This window comes from Mustela lutreola, chromosome 1 (genome assembly GCF_030435805.1).
Source record: "Mustela lutreola isolate mMusLut2 chromosome 1, mMusLut2.pri, whole genome shotgun sequence".
Lineage (NCBI taxonomy): Eukaryota > Metazoa > Chordata > Mammalia > Carnivora > Mustelidae > Mustela > Mustela lutreola.
In genome coordinates this window covers 229,593,647-229,619,185 of record NC_081290.1, presented here as the reverse complement: position 1 = coordinate 229,619,185, position 25,539 = coordinate 229,593,647, and the positions used below count along the sequence as shown (strand labels likewise).

The window sequence follows — 25,539 nt, the reverse complement described above, 5'->3', positions numbered from 1 at the left end:
TTAAGGAAATGTGTTTAGATTATAATCTAAACATATTTTACAAATGTTGACAAAATCTAAGAACTCTTCAGTGTGCCTGGGGAATGATATGAACTTTTTAAAAGCACAGTTCTCTAAGCTTTGTAGGAAGTGGCTATTTTTTAATGCAGTTAATTTTCTTGATAGTAATAATAACATATATAAGGTACTTTATAGTTAGAAAGTGCTTGCACAGAGATTATCGTATTTGATTTTAAAGTATCCCTGAGACCTAGGTATGGAAAATATCATTATCTTTGTTTCACATATATGAGATAACTGAGAAGATAAGTGACTGGGGCCAGTTATGAACAGATAGTTTGGAGCAAACTTGGGATGTTGACCTAGACCTTCCTTTATCTCTAAACTCTGTGCTTTTGTCACTATTATCTAAAACCTTACAAAATACATTCATTTAAACCTTGCATAAATCTTAAAAAGTGCGTGACTTTTATTGAAATTCCATAACATGCTAGATATTTCACTTATGGTATATTATTTAGCTCTTAAAGGGGCCCCAAGAGAATAATTTCCCCCCATTTTATCAAATGAGAAAAATTGGGCCTCAGAGACATTTGTCACACATAAGAGCAGATCCAAATTCAAATTTAGGTTTCTCTGACTCCAACACCTGTCTTGTTTCTACGAAACAAAATATTGTTGCTTTCTCTAGTATGTGCCCAACAGATAAATTGACTAATGGTTTCCTAGTTTTCCATTTGGCTTGTGTACTATTAGATAAAGAACCTTGTTCTACTCTATACCTTTTTTATTATAGGGTGGGTGAAGTGATTTTTTTTTTTCCCCAAAGATGTCTTTGATTTGGTTACATCTTAATTCATTAAGAAGTCTGGATTAAAAATCTGCCATTTTCTCATTTTCTCCCTAGACCTGTCATTCAGCCTTTTTGGTCTTATCTTCTCTTCACAAAACAAAAAATTTTGAATTATGCAGTCCAGATTTCTTACATCTCTAATACTCTGTTTACCTCAGAAAGTTAAGATTGGCAAAAAGGAGTGGAATCTGTTAATCTTTTTTTACAAATCTCTTTATTTTTCCAAGTTTGGTAACAACAATGTATTTCCCAGCAATGAAAGGTACAAAAATAGAGAGCGAGAGAGATTCTCTGACCCTAAGTGTGTATATGTGTTTATAGACATTGTTTATTAACTGGGAAGGCATGTGGTGGGACCTTCTGTTTTAAAGATCATCAATTCATTTTGCTAAGCAGGAGCAAAAACAAGCACATTCTTTTAGTAATGTAGTGTGTAGAAGTCAGCTATGTCAGATTTCATTGCTAATATTTAGGGAAAAAATCCTCTTGGTAATTTCAGTAAATAGAAAGTTTTAATCCTTTATTGCTAAAATAAGAAATGTTTTATATGGAGTTTCCATCAATTATGATCATTTCTTTTTTAAATTTAATTTAATTATTTTATTTTTTTTAAGATTATTTATTTATTTAACAGAGACACAGTGAAAGAGGGAACACCAGCAGGGAGGATGGGAGAGGGAGAAGCAGGCTTCCTGCTGAGCGGGGAGCCTGATACAGGGCTTGATCCCAGGACTCTGGGATCATGACCGGAGCTGAAGGCAGATGCTTAGCACCTGAGCCACCAAGGCACTCCAGTTATTTATTTTGTAATAAATTTGAGTAAGATGAACTATGTATCTAGTTCTACTTAATTAGCTTCTTTTTGGTCAGTAAAGTATGTGCTCTTTTCTCATAAAAGAAGAATCGCACAGTATATTTAAGTTAGGGTTTCAGTTTCTATTAAAAGGTCACTGATTTCTATTTGAAATTATAAAGACATTATTAAGTATTATGTAACAGTTTTCTCCTCTTCCATCATAAGGTCACAAATTGAAAAATTACCTTACTGACTTTATAATTCAAGATATATTTATTTGTAATGGTAGCAGAATTTAAATTTTATTAGTCTGTGTATATGTTCTGATTTTTTTATAGCCGTCTGACAGAAATTCCTAAGCAGACTTCCTTAAAAATTATTAATATCTGCCTTTCAAAAACTTCTGAACCTGAGGACAGTTTTTCCCTGGGGCTTATGCTATTAAAGTTTTTTTACTTTGAGCTGTTGACATTGTGTGTAGCATGTGAAAGCAGAGAACTTGGCAGTGGGGAGGACAAATCTGAGTCCTGAGTAAACTTCAGGTTTTCTTTTCAGAATGATTGTTTCCATATATTTTATAATGACTTATTCCAGTAATGTCCTAATTGGATTACAGGGAATGTAAACTATCATATTTTAATCTCCCTCTTTTGCAATGGAAGGTATAGATGGGCAAAAATAAGCCATCCGACAGAATTTTCATTTGACTTGCCATCATTTTTCTCTAATGGAATTCCAAAAAGCTAGATGTGGCATTTACAAAGAATACTTTTGCAATTGGCTGGTTCAACACAGAGATAAGAAGAGGTCAGAAGGCATGTAAAGGAAACAGGAAGAACACTGAGGATGTGTATGCATGTGTACCTTCGTCAAGCTCTTTAGTCATCATTTATAGAACACTGACAATGACCCCAGCATCAGTAAGATGTTAGAAACGTAATGACAGGTGTGCTAAGTGTATGACACAGATATTTCGAAGGTGTTATAGGATCACAGAAGAAGGTAAGTATCTGAAAGTCAACATCGGGTAAAGGAGGTGACCCTTAGGTTGAGTCTAGAAGAATACTTCCCAGATAGATGGAACACTTTATATAGAAGCATAGAGGTAGGTTAGAGAATTGTAGGTAATTCTAGTAAAGCTACACCTAAGGATACATTTAAGTAAGGGTCCATAGGAGAAGCCACAGGGGTAAGGAATGCCTTAATCATAAATGTTTTTGTTGAAAGGGCTGGGGATCTACTGAAATAACTTAAGTAAGCTTTGAAAGACAAAAGGTAGATGAAACCATATTGAGGACTAGAATACAGTTTGGGAATTAAACGTATATTTTAGAAAGTTCTCTCTGAAGAGTTGAGGATAGAGAACTGTTGGGCAGTTAATTACAATAATCTAAGCCTTCCATAATTAAAATCAAAACAGATTGGCAATGTAAAGGAAGGAGAGAGTGTATAGGTTCCAGGAATATTTCGATGATAGTCTCTACTGTTAATGGCTTGGTGGGTTTGAGGAGAGAGGGAGAGAAGGACATAGGATGGTTTCCAGTTTCTGTTTTTGACAACTGGCTGGATGATTAAACAAAGACAAATGCTGGGGGGAAAGCAGATATTGGGTAAAGAGAGGAAAAGGAAGAATTAATTAAGACTTCCAATTTTGGATACTTACCTAGTCGGTAAGGTAAGAAACAAGAAACCAACTAAAGTATCAGGTTGTGACAAGTACTAAAAACAAGCTATGATGATAGACGATAACTGTGGGAGACCATTTCTGCAGAGATTGCTCAGAAAAGATTTGCCTGAGGAGCTCAGCCTTGAAGGTAAGAATTGCTGGAAAAACAGAGGAAACAGCAAGTGAAAAGGCTTGGAAAGGGCTTGGACTGTGGAACAGGAAAGAGTCCACGGTAGCTGGAACATAATTTGTTAGGAAGAGAGCAGTGTGACTGACATGGGTTGGAATGAAAAGAAATCCGGAGTTTATATAAATGAAGCTATTTGCCTTACCCACTGAACAGGAGAAGGCTAAGAAAATGGCACAGGGGCAGGTTTCCATATTAGGTAGTGGGTAGGATTGTGAAGGAATCTGATTATTTCAGGATGGTACGAGGTGAGACAATTGTATTCAATTTAAAGGTTGTTTAAGGATTGAGGGAATGTGTGGAGTAGTCAGGTCCAAGAGTGGGAAAGCACACTAATGAGCGAATTAGAGTAGGATTGATATTTGGACAGTGTGCCTGGTAGGCTCTGTGCTTGTATGTTTAAAGTGTAATTTTCTCTACCCACTCAGAGCTTCATGGGAGCAGGTTGAGAGAATGAAAATGTTGAACAAAAGTGAAACTAATCCCCATTTTACAGATGAGGAAAATGAAACTCAGAAAAGTTAAGACTTGTCTAGAGTCCTGAAAGTAGCATATGTAGGATTTCAGCCCTGATCTTTCTGCTTCCTGAGTACGGGGGCTATAGAGTATAGTACTCAGCCTCCCGTAGGATCTGCCTATTGTATTAAAACACTAAAATGAGCTCTGACCTTGTTAGCCATCAAGCCATTTGTGTAGAATTACGAAAGGAATCCACTGCTTCCCACTGCATGTTAGAAGGAAGTGCATCAGTTCTTTAGGGAGAAAAAAATTTATTGGCACTAAATTCGGAGAGGAATTTAGCATGCAATTTCTTCTGTGCAGTGTATTAAATAGCATAATGAAATATAGTCAATTGCAATTTTGCAAAAGTTACAGCAAGAAATATCTGTTAACCCTTGAGAAGGGCAGCATCATAAATCATAGTACAGAAAAGGCAATTCTGCAGGGAAGGAAACTAAAATAGTTCAAGTATATTGCTTTTTGGTCATCTGACTTGATGTAGAAAACCCAGAAGAATGACGGTTTATTGGTTTTAACTTTAATTTTGACAGGAACTGGCCATTGTCCAGTCTGAGACCAAACTCTCTGGTGAGAGAGAGCCCAAAGAGTCTGTGTTTTGTTTTGTTGATGGAAGCAAGATTCATATTCTTTAGCTATTAGATTTTCAGGAAACAGCATTGACATTTGGTTATTAAAATTAAGCATCTGACTGGAGTTCTTGCTGAACAGAGAAGCCATCTTCCTAGCAGAGTGGAATGTTAGTGTGTACATGGAAAGGGCCAAACATTTCAGAAAGCCATTTTGGAATATGGTAAACCAAGCAGATGCATTTGCTCTCTCTCTCTCCCTCTCAAGGACCCAGTGATCGATCATAAAGATACTTGCATAAAGAATGAACCAGTGATGGTGGTGAAAATAACAGAGGGTACCATTGGAATAGCAAAGATTTTGACACAGTTCTCAAAGACACTACATAGATATGATTGTTTTGATGCATAAACTGGAGTAGAGAAAAACTGCAGCATGTAACACAAATAGAAAAGGTTTTTGGTACAACTCTCAGAGACTTCAACTTGGAATTTCCAAGTATAGAAATCAGGAATGATGGAGCAATAATTTGGGTAGCTGGGCCTACTAGCTCATTTTCTTTTCTCTGTGAATTTGGAGTAACTTCCTATAATACTTGCTCCAACTGCTTTCTAAACATAATAGATTCTTGACCTAGTTAGGTCCCATGGTACAAGGGTTTGGCATTGGAAGGTGGAACAGAGCCTGGCTCTGGACTTTTACAATTGACCTAGAGGGAAAACATGAAAGGCCGCTCTACTTAGAAGTGAAATGCCTAAGAGTAACACAATCCCAAAGTGAAGTTCTCCTTACTTGACAGTTGTGGTGATTCCAGCATGGCATATATACTTGGAAGGAAAGCCCAATTGTCAATAGGACCTACCTGCTTACACTGAGCTGGCATTTGGGAATAATGCCTTTCATGTAAATAAATCTTTATAGCTTCAAAAGATACCTACACTAGTTGCCTGTACTAATCAGTTTAATCGCTTGTCCATGGATTTTATTTGTTTATTTGACAGAGAGAGAGAGAGAGAGCCACATACTTGGAAAGCAGGGAGAGCCATAGGCAGAGGCAGAGGGAGAAGCAGACCCCCTGTTGAGCAGGGAGTCTGGCTCAGGGCTCCATCCCAGGACCTCAGATTATGATCTGAGCCAAAGGCAGAGGCTTAACCAGCTGAGCTGAGCCACTCAGGCACCCCCATTCATGGATTTGAAGGGAAAACCAAGGGTCATCATATATTAGAGGAAAACAGTATGAACTAGCCCAAGTTGCACAAACAGAATAGCAGACCCAAAAGGAGCAGAAAATAGAATCTGATTCAACTTCTAGCATCTGCCTAGGATGTAAAAAGGTAGAAGGAACTTCATTTCCACCCTGACAACAAGAGAAAGCTGGGTAATGTACAAACTCAACTTTTCTTGAATCTAAAGAACTAAGATTACAAGTCAACCAAGGAGCCTGATACATAAGAAAAGATGAGACAGGATATGAGGGCTGACTCAGTAGTGGCAGAGCACAGGGGGGAGTTGGGCCACTGTCTAAGAAGGCAAAATAATTTAGTCATAATTTTTAACAAATTGCTAACCACTAAATCCGCACACCTGTAAGACTATATAACAACTAGATGGCAGTTCACACCTGTGTATAGTTTATTCTGTGTGAATCTACACTGGATATTCACAAGAAAGACTGGAGACAGGATAGAAGATGTAGAAAGCCTCCCTTGGTGTGGTATAGGTCTAGGGGGATGGGAGTGGATACTGTTGTTAGAAAGCAAAACTCTTCTCTAAGAACGAAAGCATTAAGCCTCTGGAGGAGGAGCTGTTAAGCCCTGCAATCCCGTGGGCATAGGTAAAGGACTGGAGGAAAAAAAAAGAAAACATTGCCCTTAAGGGTAGGGCAGTAACCTTGTTGCACCTGGACTGTTAGAAACCTTCTATCCCTGGGGGAAGGACAGTATCACTGAGAAAGCCCTACCTGATACCTAAGGGACACAGGGTCTGTTTAACTCAAACAAGATGAAAGAAAAACTCTGCTCTCCTCCCCAACCAGGCTGGAGAGCCACCACAGTGTGCCACCTGAGGAATGAGTTGCTCTTGTTTCAGTGCGGGTTTACATGGAATACCCAAATCTGAGTGTGGAACAGGTTCCCTGAGAAAAAGCCTCTCGCAGATCATCTTCACCACCATCACCACCTCCAGTAAGGGGGAGTTAGAGGAAATTTGAAGAATGTGTTACACTGAAGGTAACAACAAAACAGCAACCACAAAACTCAAACGTAGCCCAGTTCCTAATTGTATTGACTCAATTCCCATAACAGCAGAAGATGCATGCTCTTTTCTTGCGCTATTGTCCTGTGTTCTCTGTTGCACATGATAGTGAGTATTCAATCAAAATTTTTGAGACATGGAAGAGCAAAAATGAAAAAAAAAACCATCTTTATCTCTCCCTCCACCCAATACCACCAACAAAATGTTATTGAGAAGAAATTAACTCAGAAGAAGAAAAAACCTCAGCAGTGACTCAGATGTTGGAACTACCAGAGAGTTTAAAATAACTACGATTAATGTGCTTCAGGCTTTTGTGGCAAGGTGGATAACAAGCATGACTAGGTAGTAAATTTCAGCTGAGAGATATAAACTATAAAATATACAAGTCTAATGGATATGCTGTAAAGAAAGAACACAGTAACAGAGGTGGAGAATGCCTTTGACAGACTTTTCAGTAAATGTGATACAACTAGGAAAAGAATATGTGAACTCGAATATAAATCAATAGAAATTACCCAAACTGAAGTGCAAAGAGACTTAGACAAATCTAAGATAATTCATTACCACCAGTCCTATATTTTACGAAATGTTCAAAGAAATTCTTGGGGCACCTGGGTGGCACAATTGGTTAAGCTTCTGACTCAGTTTCAGCTCAGGTCATAATCTCAGGGTCATGAGATTGAGCCTCAAGTCAGGCTCTGTGCTCAGTGCGCAGTCTACTTGAGATTCTCTTTCTCCCTCTGCCCCTCCCATTCTCATTCTCTCCTCTCTCTCTCTGAAATAAATAAATATATCTTAAAAAAATAAAAAGAAAAGGAAAAAGAAAAAAAATTCTTCAGCAGCAGGAAAATGATACAGACAGAAACTTGGCTCTACACACAAAAAATGAGATATCCAGAAATGGTTTAAGATATTATAAACACATTTTTTCTTATTTATAATTATGAAAGACTATTTTCTAATGCAAAAATAGCAATGTTTTGGAATTTAAAACATGTGTAAAGTAAAATGTGTGAGGAATGTGAACAGTGGGAAAAGGAAGAAGTGGGAGTATGGTACTTACAGTTTTTTTAATATTCTACATGAAGTAGTATAATAGTATTTGAAGTTGGACTTGTTTATTGATGTTATATACTGTAAACTCTGGGGCAACCACTAAAAATTTAAAATGGAGGTAAGATAGCCAGTAGTGAAGAAAGAGGGAATGGTAAAAAATATTCAATCCAAAAGCATAAAAAAAGATAAAGGAGCAAAGAATAGGTGGAACATACAGAAAACAACTAGCAAAATGGTAGATTTTAAGCTAAACATCAATTATATTAAGTGTAAGCCGTCTAAATATCTCAGTTGAAACACTGAGATTGTTCAGATTTTATATTTAAAAATGACCCAACTAAAATGGGTATCTCTAAGATATCTAATATATCTCTAAGAAACCCATTTTTAATATAAAGGTAGATTGATTGATGAAAGGCAAAAGAATAGGAATAGTATATCATGCAAATATGAATTAAAAGAAGGCCAAAGTGGCTGTATTAATAATAGACAAAGATTTCAGAACAATGAAAATTACCTGTGATAAAGACAGATTTTAAAAACATTGTGGTGGAAGAGTCAGTCACAAAAAGACATAATAATTCTAAATATGTATAACAAAGCTTCACAGTATATAGGTAGTAAAAATTGATAGAACAAAGAAGAAATAGCCAAATCTATGTTTATAGCTGGAAACCACAACACTTATCTCTCACTAGTTCATAGAAAAAGTGAAGACAAAATTAGTAAGGAGAAAAGACTTTAACAATACTACTAACTAACTTTACCTGATTAAGACTGGACCACCCCAATGCACACCAGCAGAATATACCTTTTTTCATGTGTACATGGAACATTCAGTTAGGCCATAGTTGTTATCCCAAGTACGAAAGAGTCAAGTGATGTATAATACGGTCTCTGACTAAAAGAAAGAAACTAGAAATCACTGATAGCTACCTGGAAAATTTCAAATATTTGATAATTGTTCAACACATACATGGGGTGGATGGTGGAGGTTGTCAACTGAATGTCATCTGAAATCATGGAGGGTGAATATTTGGGGAGGACCTATACTGTGGCTAAAAAAGATAAGTGGTGTTTCTTGATTATGTTCTGTTTGGGGGGCAAAGTTAACGTATGGATCATTTAAATACAGTTGAGAGAGGAGAGAAATATGTTGATAAAATTGCTTAGGTTGGTGATGCAACATGGGGGCTTAGGTGGGTAGGAGAAGAATGAATGAAACAAGATGGGATTGGGAGGGAGACAAACCATAAGTGACTCTTAATCTCACAAAACAAACTGAGGGTTGCTGGGGGGAGGGGGGTTGGGAGAAGTGGGGTGGGGTTATGGACATTGGGGAGGGTGTGTGCTTTGGTTAGTGCTGTGAAGTGTGTAAACCTGGCGATTCAAAGACCTGTACCCCTGGGGATAAAAATATATGTTTATAAAAAATAAAAAAATTTTTTTTAAAATTGCTTAGGTTGGTGAATTTATGCGGAGGTGTAACTGTATTATGGTCAGTAATGTACTTCTTGTTCCTTCCTGCAGGAGATGTGCAGACTAGTTGAAGGCCCCCTTTCCTATTGGATTGTGGTTTATGAAACTAATCCCCTTTGTGAGATCCAGAGATTAGTGTGTCTGGATCTAAGACTGTTTTACTGTGCCTCAATATTTCTGGTGTTATCAGGTCTGGATTGTCAAGGACAGAAGATGCTCTCATTTCTTAGAATAGGAAGACGTAAAAGGACTTTATGATCACATAAATGGAAATGTGGGTTACAAAAGTTGATATAAATACAACAATCAGGCATATAAACAAATACAAATCTCTGTGTAGAGCTAAAGCAAACACTTAAAGGAAATTAAATGTTCCGTAATGGGATTGGGATATGGGGTATCAGTTAAAATGTGGAATATTCATATAATTCACATCCATGGAATTGAATTTTACACAGCCATTAAACATTACAACTCAGACTATCTGTCAACATGTAAAAATGCTTATGACATAATATGGAAAAATCAGAATATACATTTCCTACACACTGGTATTGTAGCTAACACTGCTTATATTTATGAACTAATAATAAGTAGTCAAAATGCAAGTAATTTTTCCTGTTCTACTTTTTATACTTTCAGAAATGTTGTATAGTATCTGTAGGTGAGAAGAAATTAACCACTTTTTTAGAAAATCAACTTCATTTTTCAGAGCAGTTTTAGGTTCATAACAAAATTGTGCTGAAGTTGTAAAGATTTGCCATATATTGCAAACTCCCACACTTGCATAGCCTCCCCCCATTAGCAACATCCCTCACCAGAAAGGTCTATTTATTCAATTGATGAACCTTCAGTGAATAAGCAGGAACACCTAGAGTCCACAGCAACTTTCTTTTAAAACGAAGTTGTCTGAATTTTGAAATCTCATCAGGGTTTCTTGGTCAGCAATCCAGAAATCTGGAGGCAGAGACTCTTATTCTTTGATTCCTGCTAGAGGCCAGACTTGTGTCAAATTGAACAAGTAGGGAGGTTTTTTCCAGTGAACCCTCCAGAAGACCTCTATACCCAGCTTACTTTGCCTCTGAATCTATTCACGGTTAGGGGATGAGCTCTGCCTTTTTGGTTGTTGGGAAGCAGTCCTATCTGCAGTATTACATCGGGAATTGTCTCCCTCTGTTTCTAGGAAGTGCGTTTTCAGCTGAGCACCTCAAGCTTCAACTCCAGAAGGAATCACTGAATGAATTGAGGAAGGAGTGTACTGCGAAAAGGTAAACGTGGCCCTGAGAATAATGGTTAAGAGTGTTGGGTTTGCTTTGAGGATGGGATTTGGAAAAGTAGCATTCTTTGAAAGCTGCTGGTATTAACCTACATTCCGCACATGTCGGTGCCACATTAATTTATTCAACGAATATTTATGCAGCATCTACTCAGTAATGTAGCCATTACAAGAGTTCCTAGTGTATAGTCATAATCAGAAACATGAACATTGTTTTTCTAGTGTTTAAGGCCACAGCACCATGACTTAATGTCTGAATCTTCTCCTCTTCCCTTCTACGATAGAGTAGCTTATTTCCTTCAGTCATTTCTTCAGACTTACTCCTGTTTAGTATTAGTCCATTGGGATTACTGCCACAGCTTCTAGCTTATCTAACATCAGTCTGTCTTTCCAGTTCATCCTCTCCCCTTTTTTATTTTTATTTTTTTGTGATTTTATTTATTTATTCGTGAGAGAGAGAGAGTGGGCACATGAGCAGGTGGAGAGGCAGAGGGAGAGGGAGAAGCATTGAACAGGAAGCCTGTTGCGGGGCTTGATCCCAGAACCCTGGGATCATGATCTGAGCTGAAGGCAGACGCTTAACGGACCAAGCTACCCAGGCACCTCAGACCTCTCCTGTTAAAATACGAGGTTTACCATATTTTTTTCTCCTCTTAAGAAGTCGTGGTGATTATTTTGCTTAATTTTCAAATAACCTTCAATAAATTAGCACTATACAACTATAGCTAATTTCAGTCCTCCACAGCATTCAGTTAACAGATGCTAATAGTTTTTCTTCTTATTTTTTTCCAGCACATGCTTAATTTGATGCCACCTCTGTTCTTTTGCTCATGTTTACTCACTTTTTCTGGAAAGCCATCTCATTCTACATTTTTCTTCAAGAAACCTTAGCAGTTGAGCATTCAAGAATGTTAGACCTGGAAAGAACCATGGAGATCATCTGGTCTGATCTTCTCAATTTGCAGATAGGAAGGCAAGGCTCTGGGAAGTTACTTTGTCCTGATCACAAGGAAAACAGGACTAGATCCCTTTAGGTCTTTAGAACTCCTTGTGTTTCCTACTACTTTTACATTCCACTGTGACCTATAGTTTTTCTGCATCCCTCTTTTTCTTAAATCGTTAACACAGTTGAGCAGGTTAATTTATCCTATAGATGTTTTATCTCTTGGTCTTATGTCTTTAGTTCAAGAGAAGAGGTACATCTCTTACCACAACTTACTGTTTGTTCTTTTTATTCTTTTATTTTCTGAATATGGCAGCAGGCTATTTTTTGAGGTAGCTATGAATGAGAAAGAGAAGACTTCCTTAAAAGAATCAGAAATCGGGTGCCTGGGTGGCTCAGTGGGTTGGGCCGCTGCCTTCAGCTCAGGTCATGATCTCAGGGTCCTGGGATCGAGTCCCACATGGGACTTTCTGCTCAGCAGGGAGCCTGCTTCCCTCTCTCTCTCTGCCTGCCTCTCTGCCTACTTGTAATCTCTGTCTGTCAAATAAATAAATAAAATCTTTAAAAAAAAAAAAAAAAAGAATCAGAAATCACATTGGCCTCAGATTAAATGAGACCCTAGTCTGCTTACTGAGTGTCTCTAAATTTTGTATCCTTGTTTGTAAAATGGGTGTAATGATATCAACCTAATTGAGTTTTAATGATTAAAGCCATTTATAAAGCTCCTGACATAGAGTGTTAGGTGCTTGGTCAATGATTATTTTTACCCTTTCCATCTCTTAGCATGGTATTAGACACACACAATAGGCGTCTATATTTTATCTTGATTTATGCTATTTAGAGACAGGTCAGGAGTCATGTTAGCTATTATTCTTGACTACTGTGTTTCTGTGGCCTACTGCAGGCCATTTAATCTTCCTCCACATCAGTTATGTGGAAATAAATGTTAACAAGCATGAAAACTTTTTTGTTGTTGTTTTTTTTAACAAATTTGCTTTTTATCTTTCTTCATCAGGGAACTCTTTCTGAAGACTAATGCTCAGTTGACAATTCGTTGCAGGCAATTACTATCTGAACTTTCCTACATTTATCCTATTGATTTGGTAAGTTTCAATTTTTCTGGAAAGAAAAACATTTTTTTTAAAGATGGTTTCTGTTTGAAATGTTTTCACAATGAAAAAACTCATTTCACAGCATAAAACCTTCTAGTCCCATCCATCTTGTTGCAAATGGCAAGATTTCATTTCTTTTGATGGCTGCATAATATTCTATTATATATATATACCACATCCTCTTTCTCCATGGGGGTAGGGAAGGAAAAAATGAAACAAGATGGGATCAGGAGAGAGAAAAACCACAAGAGACTCTTAATTTCACAAAACAAACTGAGGATTGCTTGAGGGGAGGGGAGGTCTGTGGAGAGGATGGTTGGGTTATGGACATTGGGGAGGGTATGTCATATGGTGAGTGCTGTGAAGTGTGTAAGCCTGACGAATTCACAGACCTGTACCCCTGGGACAAGTAATATATTATATGTTAATAAAAATAATTAATAAAAAAAGAGGAAAAAATTATTTTAAAAAGGAAATAATAATAAACTCATTGCTCCAATCTTAATCACATGCTCTGTCATGATTCATTCAGAAGCTAATATCTGTTTAAAAAGTGGGTGCATGTTAGGTTCCACCATTTGTTTTTTTTTTGTATCAGTTTGGTGGTGGAATGCACTCAACTTCATCTGAAAGAATGCCAAATAACTTCTGATCTCTTTAAGATCTTTTTTACTCAGCTAGATTATCAACTACCATCAATTCTGACATACATGCAGAATTGTATATGTACTGCTTTAAAAATATAACTGATAATTAATTTGTATTAGTACTACTTGGGAAATTCCTGGGGTAACGGTCAGGATGTGAAGTTTTTCAAACTGGTTTCTTAAAGTAAATTTGAAAAATAAAACTTCACTAAAATTAAAATGATAAGAATTCTTTTTTAGAGAGCCAGATCACTAAATTTGAAGGTTTTATTTTCTTTTTAATGAAAAACGATTTAAAAGACTAATTTTCTGAGAGGAAAGCTAATGGGATTTTAGGTTGCTCACAGAATCTTGTTAATTCCACTTAAAAATCTTCATTTATAACTATGAATTGATCAAGGAATATTTTTGTAATAAAAATATTACATGGCTTTTTGCTTGGACATGATGTTTTCAATGTTTATATTGAAAATTTCAAGTATATACAAATGTACAGATAGTAGTATAATGAATTATTATATACTCGTCACCCAGCTTCAACAATATTATCATTATGATAATATTTTGAGTGTAGGACAATATTGTCTTTGAGTTAACACTGACCTACTGAATTCTTTGAGATATGACTTAGGGTTTCTTTGCTTTACATGGAAAAAATTAATTTCTTTGGTTATATTCACAGAATGAGCATAAGGATTACTTTGTATGTGGTGTCAAGTTGCCCAATTCTGAGGACTTCCAAGGTATTTTATTTCTTTTTGCATCTAATGATTTATATAATAACTGGGTATATTTCAGAGAAAAATAGAGATTTCTTGAAGTGTTGGTTGCCTAGCACTTTATCCAGAGGGCTTTTGGACCTTCTGTCCCTTCCCAGCTGAAAGAACATAGTCAGATTCTCTGATGGGAGATGTAAGAGAATATTTAATTCTAATCATGGGGAAAAACTATTAAGTTGTCTATTTGAAATTTAAAGGAAAATCGTTTTAAGTGAGCTTTAAAAAAATTAGACAGTTTCTTAAGAATACAAATAATCACTCTATCCTTTTGGTTTGATTTTCCTGAAAAATTTGTCTCTGGGAGCAGGAGAATAACAAACACTAATCTGTTCTGTTGTTATTTAGAAAATAACATTTCTGGTAACATGAAACCACTACCATGGTTTCAACATTTATACTGTCATTTTTGTCCTCTTCCAGTAAGAAAAAATGACATTAAAGATATTACAGGCTATGGTTCTTAGTAATTGCTATATTTAAAGTATTTTAATTTTCCTAATCTCTTTACCAGGAGGCCAAAGAAAAGAACTTATTTTATTTGACATATTGGTAAAGAGGTTTTTGGTTTTTTTTAATTGTTAGCAGAGTGGGTTCTTTTCCCTTAGCCTGTACAGTGCTTTGAGGCCTACTAAATAGCTTCATAGATTATTCCCGAAGGTGGTGTATTATCTATTTGGGAAGAAGTTATTAAAAAGGGGCATTACTAGTTTTGTTTCAGACTTTCTTCCATTTCCCAATAAAGAAAATGTTATTTATGGTCATTTAACATTTCAGACTAATTTGTTACCTCCTTTGGCCTTTACAACAGCCCTTACAAGAAGTAGTTGGGACATAATATGAGTGATAAAACAGGAATGGGAAAACCTATGTTAAAGTCCTGGTTCTTTTTCTAGAAACCATGTAGTTTGGAACAAGCCATCCATACTTTGAATTGATTTCCTAATCAATAGTATGAACATATTGATTCATGTCCTTACCAGTTCTGCATTATTGTTGTGCAGATTAGATCTGTAAAAGCATGACATTTGCCTAATCTTTAATCCTCACAAAAACAAAAGAAACCTATAAGGAAAGTGGTATAATTTCTTATTACAATGTATAAATGAGCTATTTAGTGACTTGCTTAAGACCACAAAGCTAGGTAATGACTAGCTGGAATTTGTTTGGTTTCCATTATAAAATGTCCAGTCTCTTTAAATCATACAAATGTGCTTTGGTGTTAATTTTGGGCAAAGTTAGGAGGTCCTGAAGGTCATAGCACATCTTTTTCCTCATTTCTTCATTCAACAAACCTTATTAAATACCTTGAGCCCTGTTCCAGGGATACAAAGGATTCATTCATTGGAAAATATTATTTGAGCACACCGATATGCCAGGCACTGTGCTGGGTTTTGAGGATATAATAATAGAAAACACAAATACCTTCTCTCCTTTCATAGAGCATAATATCTGTTAAGAGAGACAGCCAATAAGTAAGAAGGAATATACTATCAGAGACAATAGGGGAGCCTACTTTAGATAAAGCAATCAAAGAAGACCTGAGGGTAAACATTTAGCAGAAAATTTGAAGGTTGAAAGACTCTAACTCGGCTGCATCTGGGGGAGGAGCTTTCCTGGAAGAGGATGCAGCAAGCACGAAGTTCATGATGGAGGAATAGGCTTGACATATCTGAAAACAGTTTAGGGTTGGGAGGTATGAGAGAAAAGACCTATATTTTGGGCAAATCATGGAATCTCTCGGCTTAATTTTGTCACCGTAAAATGAGGTAAGATCCACATCTCTAATTTATTGTGAGAACTGAATGAGATAATATTTGAAAGCACTTTTCATATAAGATAATTTATATAAATGTAGTTGGAATTAGTTGCAAGAGAGAGGAGGTAAAGGAAGGAAAGTAGGAGGGAAAGAAGGAAGGATAGAAAAGACCAAACCTGTATTGGAGAGTAGAGCGCAGGGGGAAGAGTTACCTCAGACGACATAGGAGGGGTCAGCCAGAGCCTTGAGGCCACTGTAAGGAGTTTATGTTTTATTCTCAGTGGAGGGGGGAGACCCTGAAAGGCTTCAAGAAGGGGATGACATGAGCTGATTTGTGTTTTTAGAAGTCACTCCTCCTGCTAATACAGAATAATCTGCAGGGAGGCAGTAGGGGAGTCCAGGATATCTGTATTGGTGATGGTCACCTTACTCCACTCTGAGATGTTTCTTGATTCTATTTTTGTTTTATACGAATTGTTTAGTTTCCCAGTTTTTTGTGGCTTTCATTAGCTCTCTGTTCTTAGTATGTCCACCAAACTGAATATATTTTTCCTACCCTTTAAAAAATTAGCTTAGCTTTTTAGTGCAGTTGCTGAAAAATGAAATGGGAGATGAAATGAAACAAATGGGCAATTTTACTGTAAGGCCCCAGTCAATCCCTATGAGGCCTAGCAATCAGAAATTTTAAGAAGCACATGTGGTGGTATTAGACTTTAAAATCTTATGTTAGCATTTTGCAAGGCACTTCCATATACTCAACTCATTGAGTGCCTCGTGGGTGTTACCTGTGGGGCCATGTGCTGAGAGAACGCAAAGAGGTGTAGGGCGTCGCTCCTACCTCAGTGAGATTTTAGTCCGGGTGAGGCCGTTAAACTTGTAATCAAAGCCTTTGAGACACATTTATTGATTTCATACTCTGTATCAGGCACTTTGAAGTTCATAACGGGGACACAAGATTCAAAGAAGTAGATATAATCAGTGCCACCAGAAGGGGAGCAGGAAAACCTTTACAGAGAAGATGGTGCCTGAGGTGTCTTAAAAGACAAAATAGTATTCCCCTGTTGGAAGAAGAGGAAGAGGACATTTTAGATTGGGCGAGTAGAGAAATGTGGTAACATGGAACATCATGCATGGTGCTTCTTGTTTATTTAATTCTCACAACTGTGAGAATGAATTCTTTCTGTGAGAGAAAGAATTGTATTCCATTTTCTTAAGACAAGAAAATTGAAGCTCAGAGAGATTAATTAATTTTTCCAAAGACTCATACTAGCCAGTGGCAGAGCTAAAGTCATTTCTGGTTAGCTTTCTGGTCACCCTGATTTTAAGATTCATATTATTCCTGTCATGATGCAGTTTGTGTCCTTGTTTTGAATAAAACCTCTTCCAAACTTCTGACAACTTTTTAGTGTTTTGTAACAGCTGCATTCTCGGTCCTTCTCTAGTAAGGACCTCCACACTGGTTATTCTGTGATATTCACAAGACTTTGCTGGGACAGACTTTCCATTGCTTGGGTTGACACTGTCTGGGAAACTCTACCGTAGTCGCCCAACCTTTATTGTGCTTTTTTAAATGGGTAAGTTACTGGTAGAGTTTGCCAAAGAGGCCTGGACACGATGGGAGAAAGTTGTCTGCTGAAGGGTATTCGTTTGAGTTCCATTGACTGAGACATTTCTCATAAAAAAAATTGTTTGTGTGTGTTTTTAAGTAATCCATAACACAAGAGCCTTTTGTGGTAATGAGACCCAGATTTCCTTCTGTGTCTGTATCCCTTTATGCAGGCATGATTTCTTGGAAAGGAGAGACCATATGTCAAACAGTGTCTCATTGAGAACATGGAATGATTCCATAGATGCTGTGGCAGTGATTAGAGTCTTAAATATTTTGTCCTGTCTGGATCAGTGGGTGCTTGGTTCCTTAACAAATCAGCTGCCTCAGTGATTGGGAAGGCAGGATGGTAAGAGCCTTTAGATCACTTATTGTACTTGGATGCATTTGAATATTAATAGTTTGTCCAACATATAAGTCAAAGGGGCATTTGAATTAATTTTTAATATTTTCATGGCCGTTGTGGGTTGATGGTATTTATTATCATAAAAATTACACGAAAGCTGCTGCTCTCGATAACTCTTCTACATTTAAAAAGCAAATTAGAAATTATTATTAGGAGGAAACTGCAATTTTTTGTTTTGTTTTTAAGCCCCCGAGAACACTGTTTAAATTAGAATCTTTTTCACACACCTGAGTCTTACAGTTTATTCCTGTTACTCCCTGAATCCTTCCACTCTCCCCCAACTTCTTCTCACCAACAAACCTATCATCTGTAACCTTTCTCACCCCCAGAGCAACATAAGGAACACAAACCTCTGCTCTGCATTAGGTGTTAGGGACGTCATTAATGCTTACTGGAAAAGCACACCCCAGAGAGCCAGGTTTTGGCTTTGGCAGGTAGAAAGTCTTTTAGATCTTGGAATGCTGGAAACCTTAAACCTTTTGGTTTTTTAGCTGAAGTGATTGGCAACAGAAAATGACATCTGAGGTTCGTGGCCAGCAATAGCCATAATTAACCACATGAGCTCACATTTTCCCACTGGAGGTTCAGTGGTCTTGGGGTGATGAAAGTGACTTCCCTACCAGGAGGTGGTTTTCCTTTTGAGGGTATTGGAATACCCTTGGGCCCTGTAATGCCTCACCCGTGGTCCTTTAAAATGCTTTTTAATATAAAGCTTCAATATTGGAAATCCAACACCATGGTGTTTAACAGTGAGGCTGTGCCTGAGCACTGTGGCCTGGAATGGGAAACAACCTGGGGCTTTTAATAGGTGGAGCAGGGAGTCTTGTGGAAACAATGGTGAGTGCAAATAACCAGAATCAAAACTGATTTCCAGTATTATCCAGTTTCCAGGTTTTGCTGTTTCTGTTTGGATTTTTAGTTCCATGTGTAGGCTTCTCTTAGGGTGCCTTTTTATCTTAAATTAAAGCAGAATTGTTTGGGTCATTGAAGAGAGGTGATGTTAGAAGACTAGTTTTTGTTCTTTTGGTAGATACAAGGACATTGTCTCAAGATTTGCAAACTCACTTCCTTAATATTAAGCTTTTAGAAATATGAAAAAATGTAGGTGCTTGCATCTTTAGCATTGGATAGGGTTTTTTTTTAAGCACTCATAGTTTGCATTTGACCTGTTTGGAAGGCTAATTAAGAGGCCTTCTCCTGCTTTCCAGAAGTTTGCAAATTCTTTTCTGTCTGGCCACATAGGAAAGGAAAAGCTTAGTGTGAAGCATATATAGGAAAGTGCAAACTTAGTGCAGCATTATCCTTCATTACTGTAAATCATCTACTTCTTCTCCTCTCCCTTCTAAAAGAAGGTTCTTAGAGACCAAGTCCTTTTACTGATAGGAATATTTCAATTTCCATAAGCCCTATCCTTTATGGAAAGCAGGAGACACAGGAGTCAGTGACCTGTGACAGAATTCCTGTCCCGGCTCTGACTCCAGGGATAGAGGAATTTGGGGGGCACAGGTGTATATATAATCCTCTGTCTTATTCCATCACTCATGGATTTTACCTGTATGGTTCTGAGCAAGTCTCTTATACCACCTAAATCATTTGTCTCATCTCCAAATTGATAGCATCAGACTCAGTGATTTCTAAGGTTTCTCTTAGCTCTAACATTATATATGATGATTAAACTGTAATGAATTTACAGTGTAGTGTAATATAATTTCAGTCTCTAAGGTGGTGTGATATACAGACTTCAAAAGAAGTAAAGCATTATACTACTCAAGGTATTTGGGTGGGACTGGGGCAAGAGGACATGGTCTCTAAGAACGATTAGGATTCTTGTCAGTTAGGGCATGTTTGAATAGTCAGTTGAAATGAATGCTTTTTCTTCCTTCCTTCCTTTCTTCTTTCCTTCCTATCAGTTTGGTTTGAAAGAACATCAGACATTAGTGTGAGAAGCCCATTCTCAATCTAGCACAGTACAAGTCACTGGGAACTCTGTGTTCTTTGCCCTTACAAGAAAAGTGTGAGACGTAGTATGTGTGTGTCATCTGCTTGGTACAGTCTAGGTTCCCAGGTTAAGAAATTGTTATGTGTTCCACACTACACTTCTGAGAGAGTATGGTCAAGTGCTTAAGGATGGAGGTGTTGTTGTCAGGCCAACCCCTATTGTAGTTCTGGAGTACTTGAGACAGATCCTTAACTTCTTTGATCCTTAGTTTCTTCATCTATGAAATGAACAAAATAGGATATAAAAAGGTGCCCAGTTTAGTAATTGTTGATGAATTAATGACTGTCATAAAGTACTATAGTCAGTTCTAGGCAGAAGAGAAGTACACAATGAAAGTTACCTGTTTTTATAGTGTTTGATTGTGTATAAAGAAACCAAGAATCTGCCACGATAGTCAGTGGTGGAGAACGAACTGGTGAACAGATCACATAGGGCCGTTCCTACAACAAGAAGGTAGTCCTTAGCTAATAAGTGTAAGTATTAAAAAGAATTTGAAAACCATTTCTAGTAATTGAAGTTTAGGTACCCTTCGAAATCAGGAAACCCTCAAGCCAAAGATACCTCAATTATTTCCACTTTTCTCTAGCCAGAGATAGTCTAGATTATGTGTTAAATCTTTCAGAGTGTGTATATGTGAACTCTTAAAAGTATTTTGGGAATACTGTATACCAAACAGTTACTTTTTTTGTTCCTCCTGGGGCAAGCTTAAAATGTTTTGTTATATTACTCTGTTCTGAGTACCTGGTGATTGTTATCACTTGGTAGGTAGTAGCAGAAATCTAGATGATGAGTTTAAAATGTAATTATCTGTGACTTCTTAAAAGATAAATGCTTATGTTTGACTGTAGGGCACATACTTTTTTTTCCCCAAAGTTGCTTCCACCTAAATTGCATAGATAGGCTATATAGTAACTGGTTTTTGACATTTTACTTTTACTGTTTAAAATATTTTTCCTCCCAATCCTGTTTCAAATTTTGCAGTCTTATTTATGCAACACTATCTTTATGGATATTGAGAACATACCCCATAAGGATACATCATGCTTTTTTACTTCACCTTAGACTTAATTTGTACAATTGTACAACTATATTGATTATAAAGTTGTTAATGAATAAAATATATAGTGGTCATATAATGCATTATGATTAAACCTCTGAAACTAATGTTCACATCGTATGATAGACTAGGTAGTATCTCTGCCTTTAAAAAAAAATGCTGGGAAGGAGAGAAAGTACTGGGTATTTGAGTGTACTAAGAACTCTTTCTTAAGATATATATATGGAATGTTAATCTCATCACAGCAATTACTGAGCAATAGTTTTTAAATATAGTAGATGAAATTTCAGGTCTTGTTAGTATGTTTAGATTTGTATAAAATTCATAAAATTTAGATGTGATTAATATTTTATTTACCAGTTATTTCTTATAAAATCTCTTGAAATTGATTTACTATGATCTTGTAGCTACATTTATAAGGTAAATAGTTGTTTTCTCTTTCTCTGCTTTTGAATTTACAGCAAAAGATGATGGAAGCATTGCTGTTGCCCTTGGTTACACAGCACATTTGGTCTCCATGATTTCCTTTTTCTTACAAGTGCCCCTAAGATATCCTATAATTCATAAGGGATCTAGATCAACGATCAAAGATAATATCAATGATAAGCTGACTGAAAAGGAGAGAGAGTAAGTATCTTTTTTTAATGTACTTTTAACATAAGCCACCTTGAAACATGGAGTACATTAAAAATATGAAATGTGACCTAGACTGTGCTGATTTTTCATATATCCTTTGTGAAGTGCTCCATTTCTTTTAAATAGAATGCGATTATTAATTTAGGTTATAATAAATAAAATCTTACATTTCCTAAAATTGTTAATGATAGCAGGGTTGACTCATTTAATTTGGTTTTGCGAGAAACAAGTATTATATACTCCACAGATATTCACGTAGTACCTATTTCCTGCCAGTCGCCAAGTGAAATGATTAAATATTTGTCAGACAAGCAAGAAGAGCATAAAAGGGCAGCAGGTTGTATATGTCTGAAAAGTAGATTAGTGAACTGGAAAAGAGGTCAGTAGAAAATATATTGATTGAAGGCATAAAGAAGGCACAAGAGATGGATTATATAGAAAAGTGCTAGACTTATGTAGGACCCAATAAAAATGTCTAAGATATGTATAATTGGGATCACAAGGAGGGAGAAGAAAATACATAGGGTAAATGCATTATTTTAAGAGTAGTGACAGAATTTTTCAAATTTGATGAAACACATTAAGCTACAAATTCTAGAAGCATTAAATACAGCCCATTATAAGTATAAAGCAAACATACTAGGGAAATTATAGTAAAATAGCTGAAAACCAAAGATGAAGTGAAAATATTAAAAGTGCCTAGAAGAAAAAGATTAACATCAAAGAGCATTAATTAGACTGAAAGCTAATTTCCCAATAGAAATTTTAGGAACCATAAAGGTGATGCCATGATATTTTGAAAGTACTTTAAAACAGGTATGCCTGGGTGGTGCAGTCAGTTAAGCATCCAGCTCTTGGTTTCAGCTCAGGTTCTGATCTCAGGGTCATGAGATGGAGCCCAGTGTCAAGCCTGAGTTTCTCTCTCCCACTCCCTCTGCCACTTCCCACTCCCCCTTAAATAAATAAATCTTTTTTTTTTTAAGTGCTATAAAACAGTACTGCCAACTTAGAATTCTATACTCAGTAAATATATCCTTCAAATTAAAGGCAAAATAAAAGACATTTCAGACCATCAAAACTGAGAAGGTGCATCCCAGCAGACCCATGCTAAGGGAAATACTAAACACAGAATAAAAATAAACATAGCACAGAAACATGGAAATATTTGAGGAAGGAAAAAAAACAGTAGGATAAGTATGTGCAATGCCTGAGTGGCTCAGTCAGTTAAGCATCTGCCTTTGACTCAGGTTATGATCCCAGGGTCCTGGGATCAAGTCCCACTTTGGGCTCCTTGCTCAATGGGGAGCCTGCTTCTCCCTCTGCCTGCCACTCCTCCTGCTTGTGCACTCTCTCTGTCTGACAAATAAACAAAATCTTAAAAAAAAAAAAAGGTGTAATTATGAGTATATCTAAATTAATTTTGACTAGAAAACAAATGGTAGGGTCATAAAATATGAAATACATACACATAATACATATGTGGAATTATAATGCATGACTAACACAAAAGTTGTGATGTGGAAATGGAGTTAAAGTAGTCTAAGATCCTGGCATTGTCTGGAAAAGGGTAAAGATACTGCTTTATAGTAAACTACTAATCAAGGATGTATATCATAATCTCATAACTATTAAAAGAATTGTTGGGTATAAGCAAAAATTAATAGATGATATAAATAGAAAAAAATTTTGAATACTTTATTAATCCAAAGCAAGGCAAGAAAAGAAAGGAAAATGAACATTAAATAAGTGGTACAAATAGTGAATTTGTACTTTATGAACTCAGACATGTTCTCGAGTTACATTAAATGTAAATGTCATTAATATACTATTTAAAAATAAGGATTGTCAGCCTGAATAAAAAACTACACTTAGGGGCGCCTGGGTGGCTCAGTGGGTTGAAGCCTCTGCTTTCAGTTCAGGTCATGATCCCAGGGTCCTGAGTTCGAGCCCCGCTTTGGGCTAACTGCTCAGCAGGGAGCCTGCTTCCCCTCCTCTCTCTCTGCCTGCCTTTCTGCCTACTTGTGATCTCTGTCTGTCCAATAAATAAAATCTTTTAAAAAAAGATTTTTTTTTTTTTTACTAATTATTAGAAAAAGCAGATAAAACAATCAGAATTTAAAAGACTTGAGCAGTGCAATGAACTAGACCTGAGTTATGGGTAAAGAATATTGCACCAATGGCTATAGAATGTACATTCTTTTTCTTTTATTATTATAATGTTCAGATAGCCAAACATATATATAGTACATCATTCGGTTTTAATGTAGTATTCAATAATTCATTATTGCATATAACAAGAAGTACATTCTTTTCCAAGTATTCATGTGACATTTACCAAAATTGATTATGCTGGGCCTCAACAAATTTCAAGAGATTGAAGTAATTTACAGTATGTTTAGTGACCATGGTGGAAATTAATAGAAATCAATAATAAAATCCCCAAACGTGTAGGTATTAAACAATGTACTTCTGTAAAACCTATAGGCCAAAGAAGGAACTACATAAAGGAAGTTTGAAATTGTTTTAAACTAAATGATAAGAGAATATAGCATATAAAAGCTTGTAAGGTAAAGCTTAATCTGTTTCCAGAAGGAAATTTATTTTCTTAAAAGTGTGCATTAGGAAAAAAGATTTAGAAATCATTCATCTAAGTCTCCTTTTGAAATCCCCAGAGAAAGAAGAGTTCATTAAACCCTAAGAAGTTAGAAGGAAGGAAAGAAGGGTAAGAACAGAAATTAGATGGACAACTGAACAATGAGAAAAAATTACAGGCAAAACATCTAGCCTTTGGGACGCCTGGTGGCTCAGTTGGTTAAATGTCTGCCTTTAGCTCAGGTCATGATCCCAGGGTCCTGGGACCAAGTCCTGCATCAGCTCCTTGCTTGGCAGGGATCCTGCTTCTCCCTCTGCCTGCCTCTCTCACTGCTTGTGCGCTCTCTTCCTCTCTCTCTGGCATATAAATAAGTAAAATCTTTATTTTAAAAAAAAAAAATTTCTAGTCTTTGAAACAACTGGAAAATGGATAAACCCTTAGAAAGAGGAGACAGGCAAAACAACTAGTATAAGTAAAGGGGGAAAAGATGTCACTACAGATATATAGACATTAAAAGATAAGATCTTAGGAACAACATTATGCCTATCAATTTGAAATTCAATGCAATTGGCTACATTTCTAGAAAAAGACAACTTTCCAAAACTGTTACGTGAATGATGGAGTTTAGAAAACACTACACTTGGCTAAAGGGAAAGTGGATATAGGTGATTCTAGGTCAGTTATTCTCAACACTGGCTGAGCATTATTGTCATCTGGGGAGCCTTTAAAAATGAGCTTCTGACCCCCAGATTCCTGGCTTCTTCCCCAGAAATTCTGATTCAGTTAACAGGGCCCAGACATGAGGGTTTTTTTTTTTTTTTTTTTAAAGCTCCTGAAGTGATTTTAATGTGCAGTTGGGGATGAGAACTGCTGTTCTAGATTGAGAGACTATTGTATTCATAGTAATGAAAAAATGAAATATCCTCCACTATATTTAGGAAACTGCAAGAGGAGAGGCAGGAAAGGTAGGCACCAAATGGAAGAATTTAGTGCTGTATCTGGTAGGACAGTGACCCTTGGCTTATAGATAGAGGGCAGGGAACACGGGTTTAGTTTAGTTTAAGTCAGTGCCTTTTAAATCCACTGATTAGTTGATAGCTGAAGTATTTTTTTTTCAGTTACAGAAACATAAAGAGATCCTGAAACATATAGGTATTATAGAAGGGGACATTGATGTGTTTTCTTTTCTCTTTCTAAAAAGTGGATGTGAAATTCACATAAGATTAACTTTTTTAAAATGTACAATTCAGTGGCATTTAATATGTTTGCAGTGTTGTGCAACCACCACCTCTGTCTGGTTCCAAAACAATTCATGACCTCAAAAGAAAACCCTGTACTCTTAAGCAGTAG

The 25,539-nt window shown here is 36.5% G+C and overlaps 1 protein-coding gene across 4 annotated transcripts in view; it reads left to right on the top strand.

Annotated features, from left to right (window-relative positions):
- Positions 1 to 25,539, top strand: part of UVRAG (UV radiation resistance associated) — a 309,934-nt gene that overhangs the window by 167,498 nt on the left and 116,897 nt on the right. For all 4 annotated transcript variants that reach the window (XM_059188600.1, XM_059188612.1, XM_059188622.1 and 1 more), the window contains exons 9-12: positions 10,563 to 10,647; positions 12,614 to 12,701; positions 14,040 to 14,100; positions 21,422 to 21,587. In XM_059188600.1, coding sequence (XP_059044583.1) covers positions 10,563 to 10,647; positions 12,614 to 12,701; positions 14,040 to 14,100; positions 21,422 to 21,587 — 400 coding nt within the window. The remainder of the gene's footprint in view (positions 1 to 10,562; positions 10,648 to 12,613; positions 12,702 to 14,039; positions 14,101 to 21,421; positions 21,588 to 25,539) is intronic.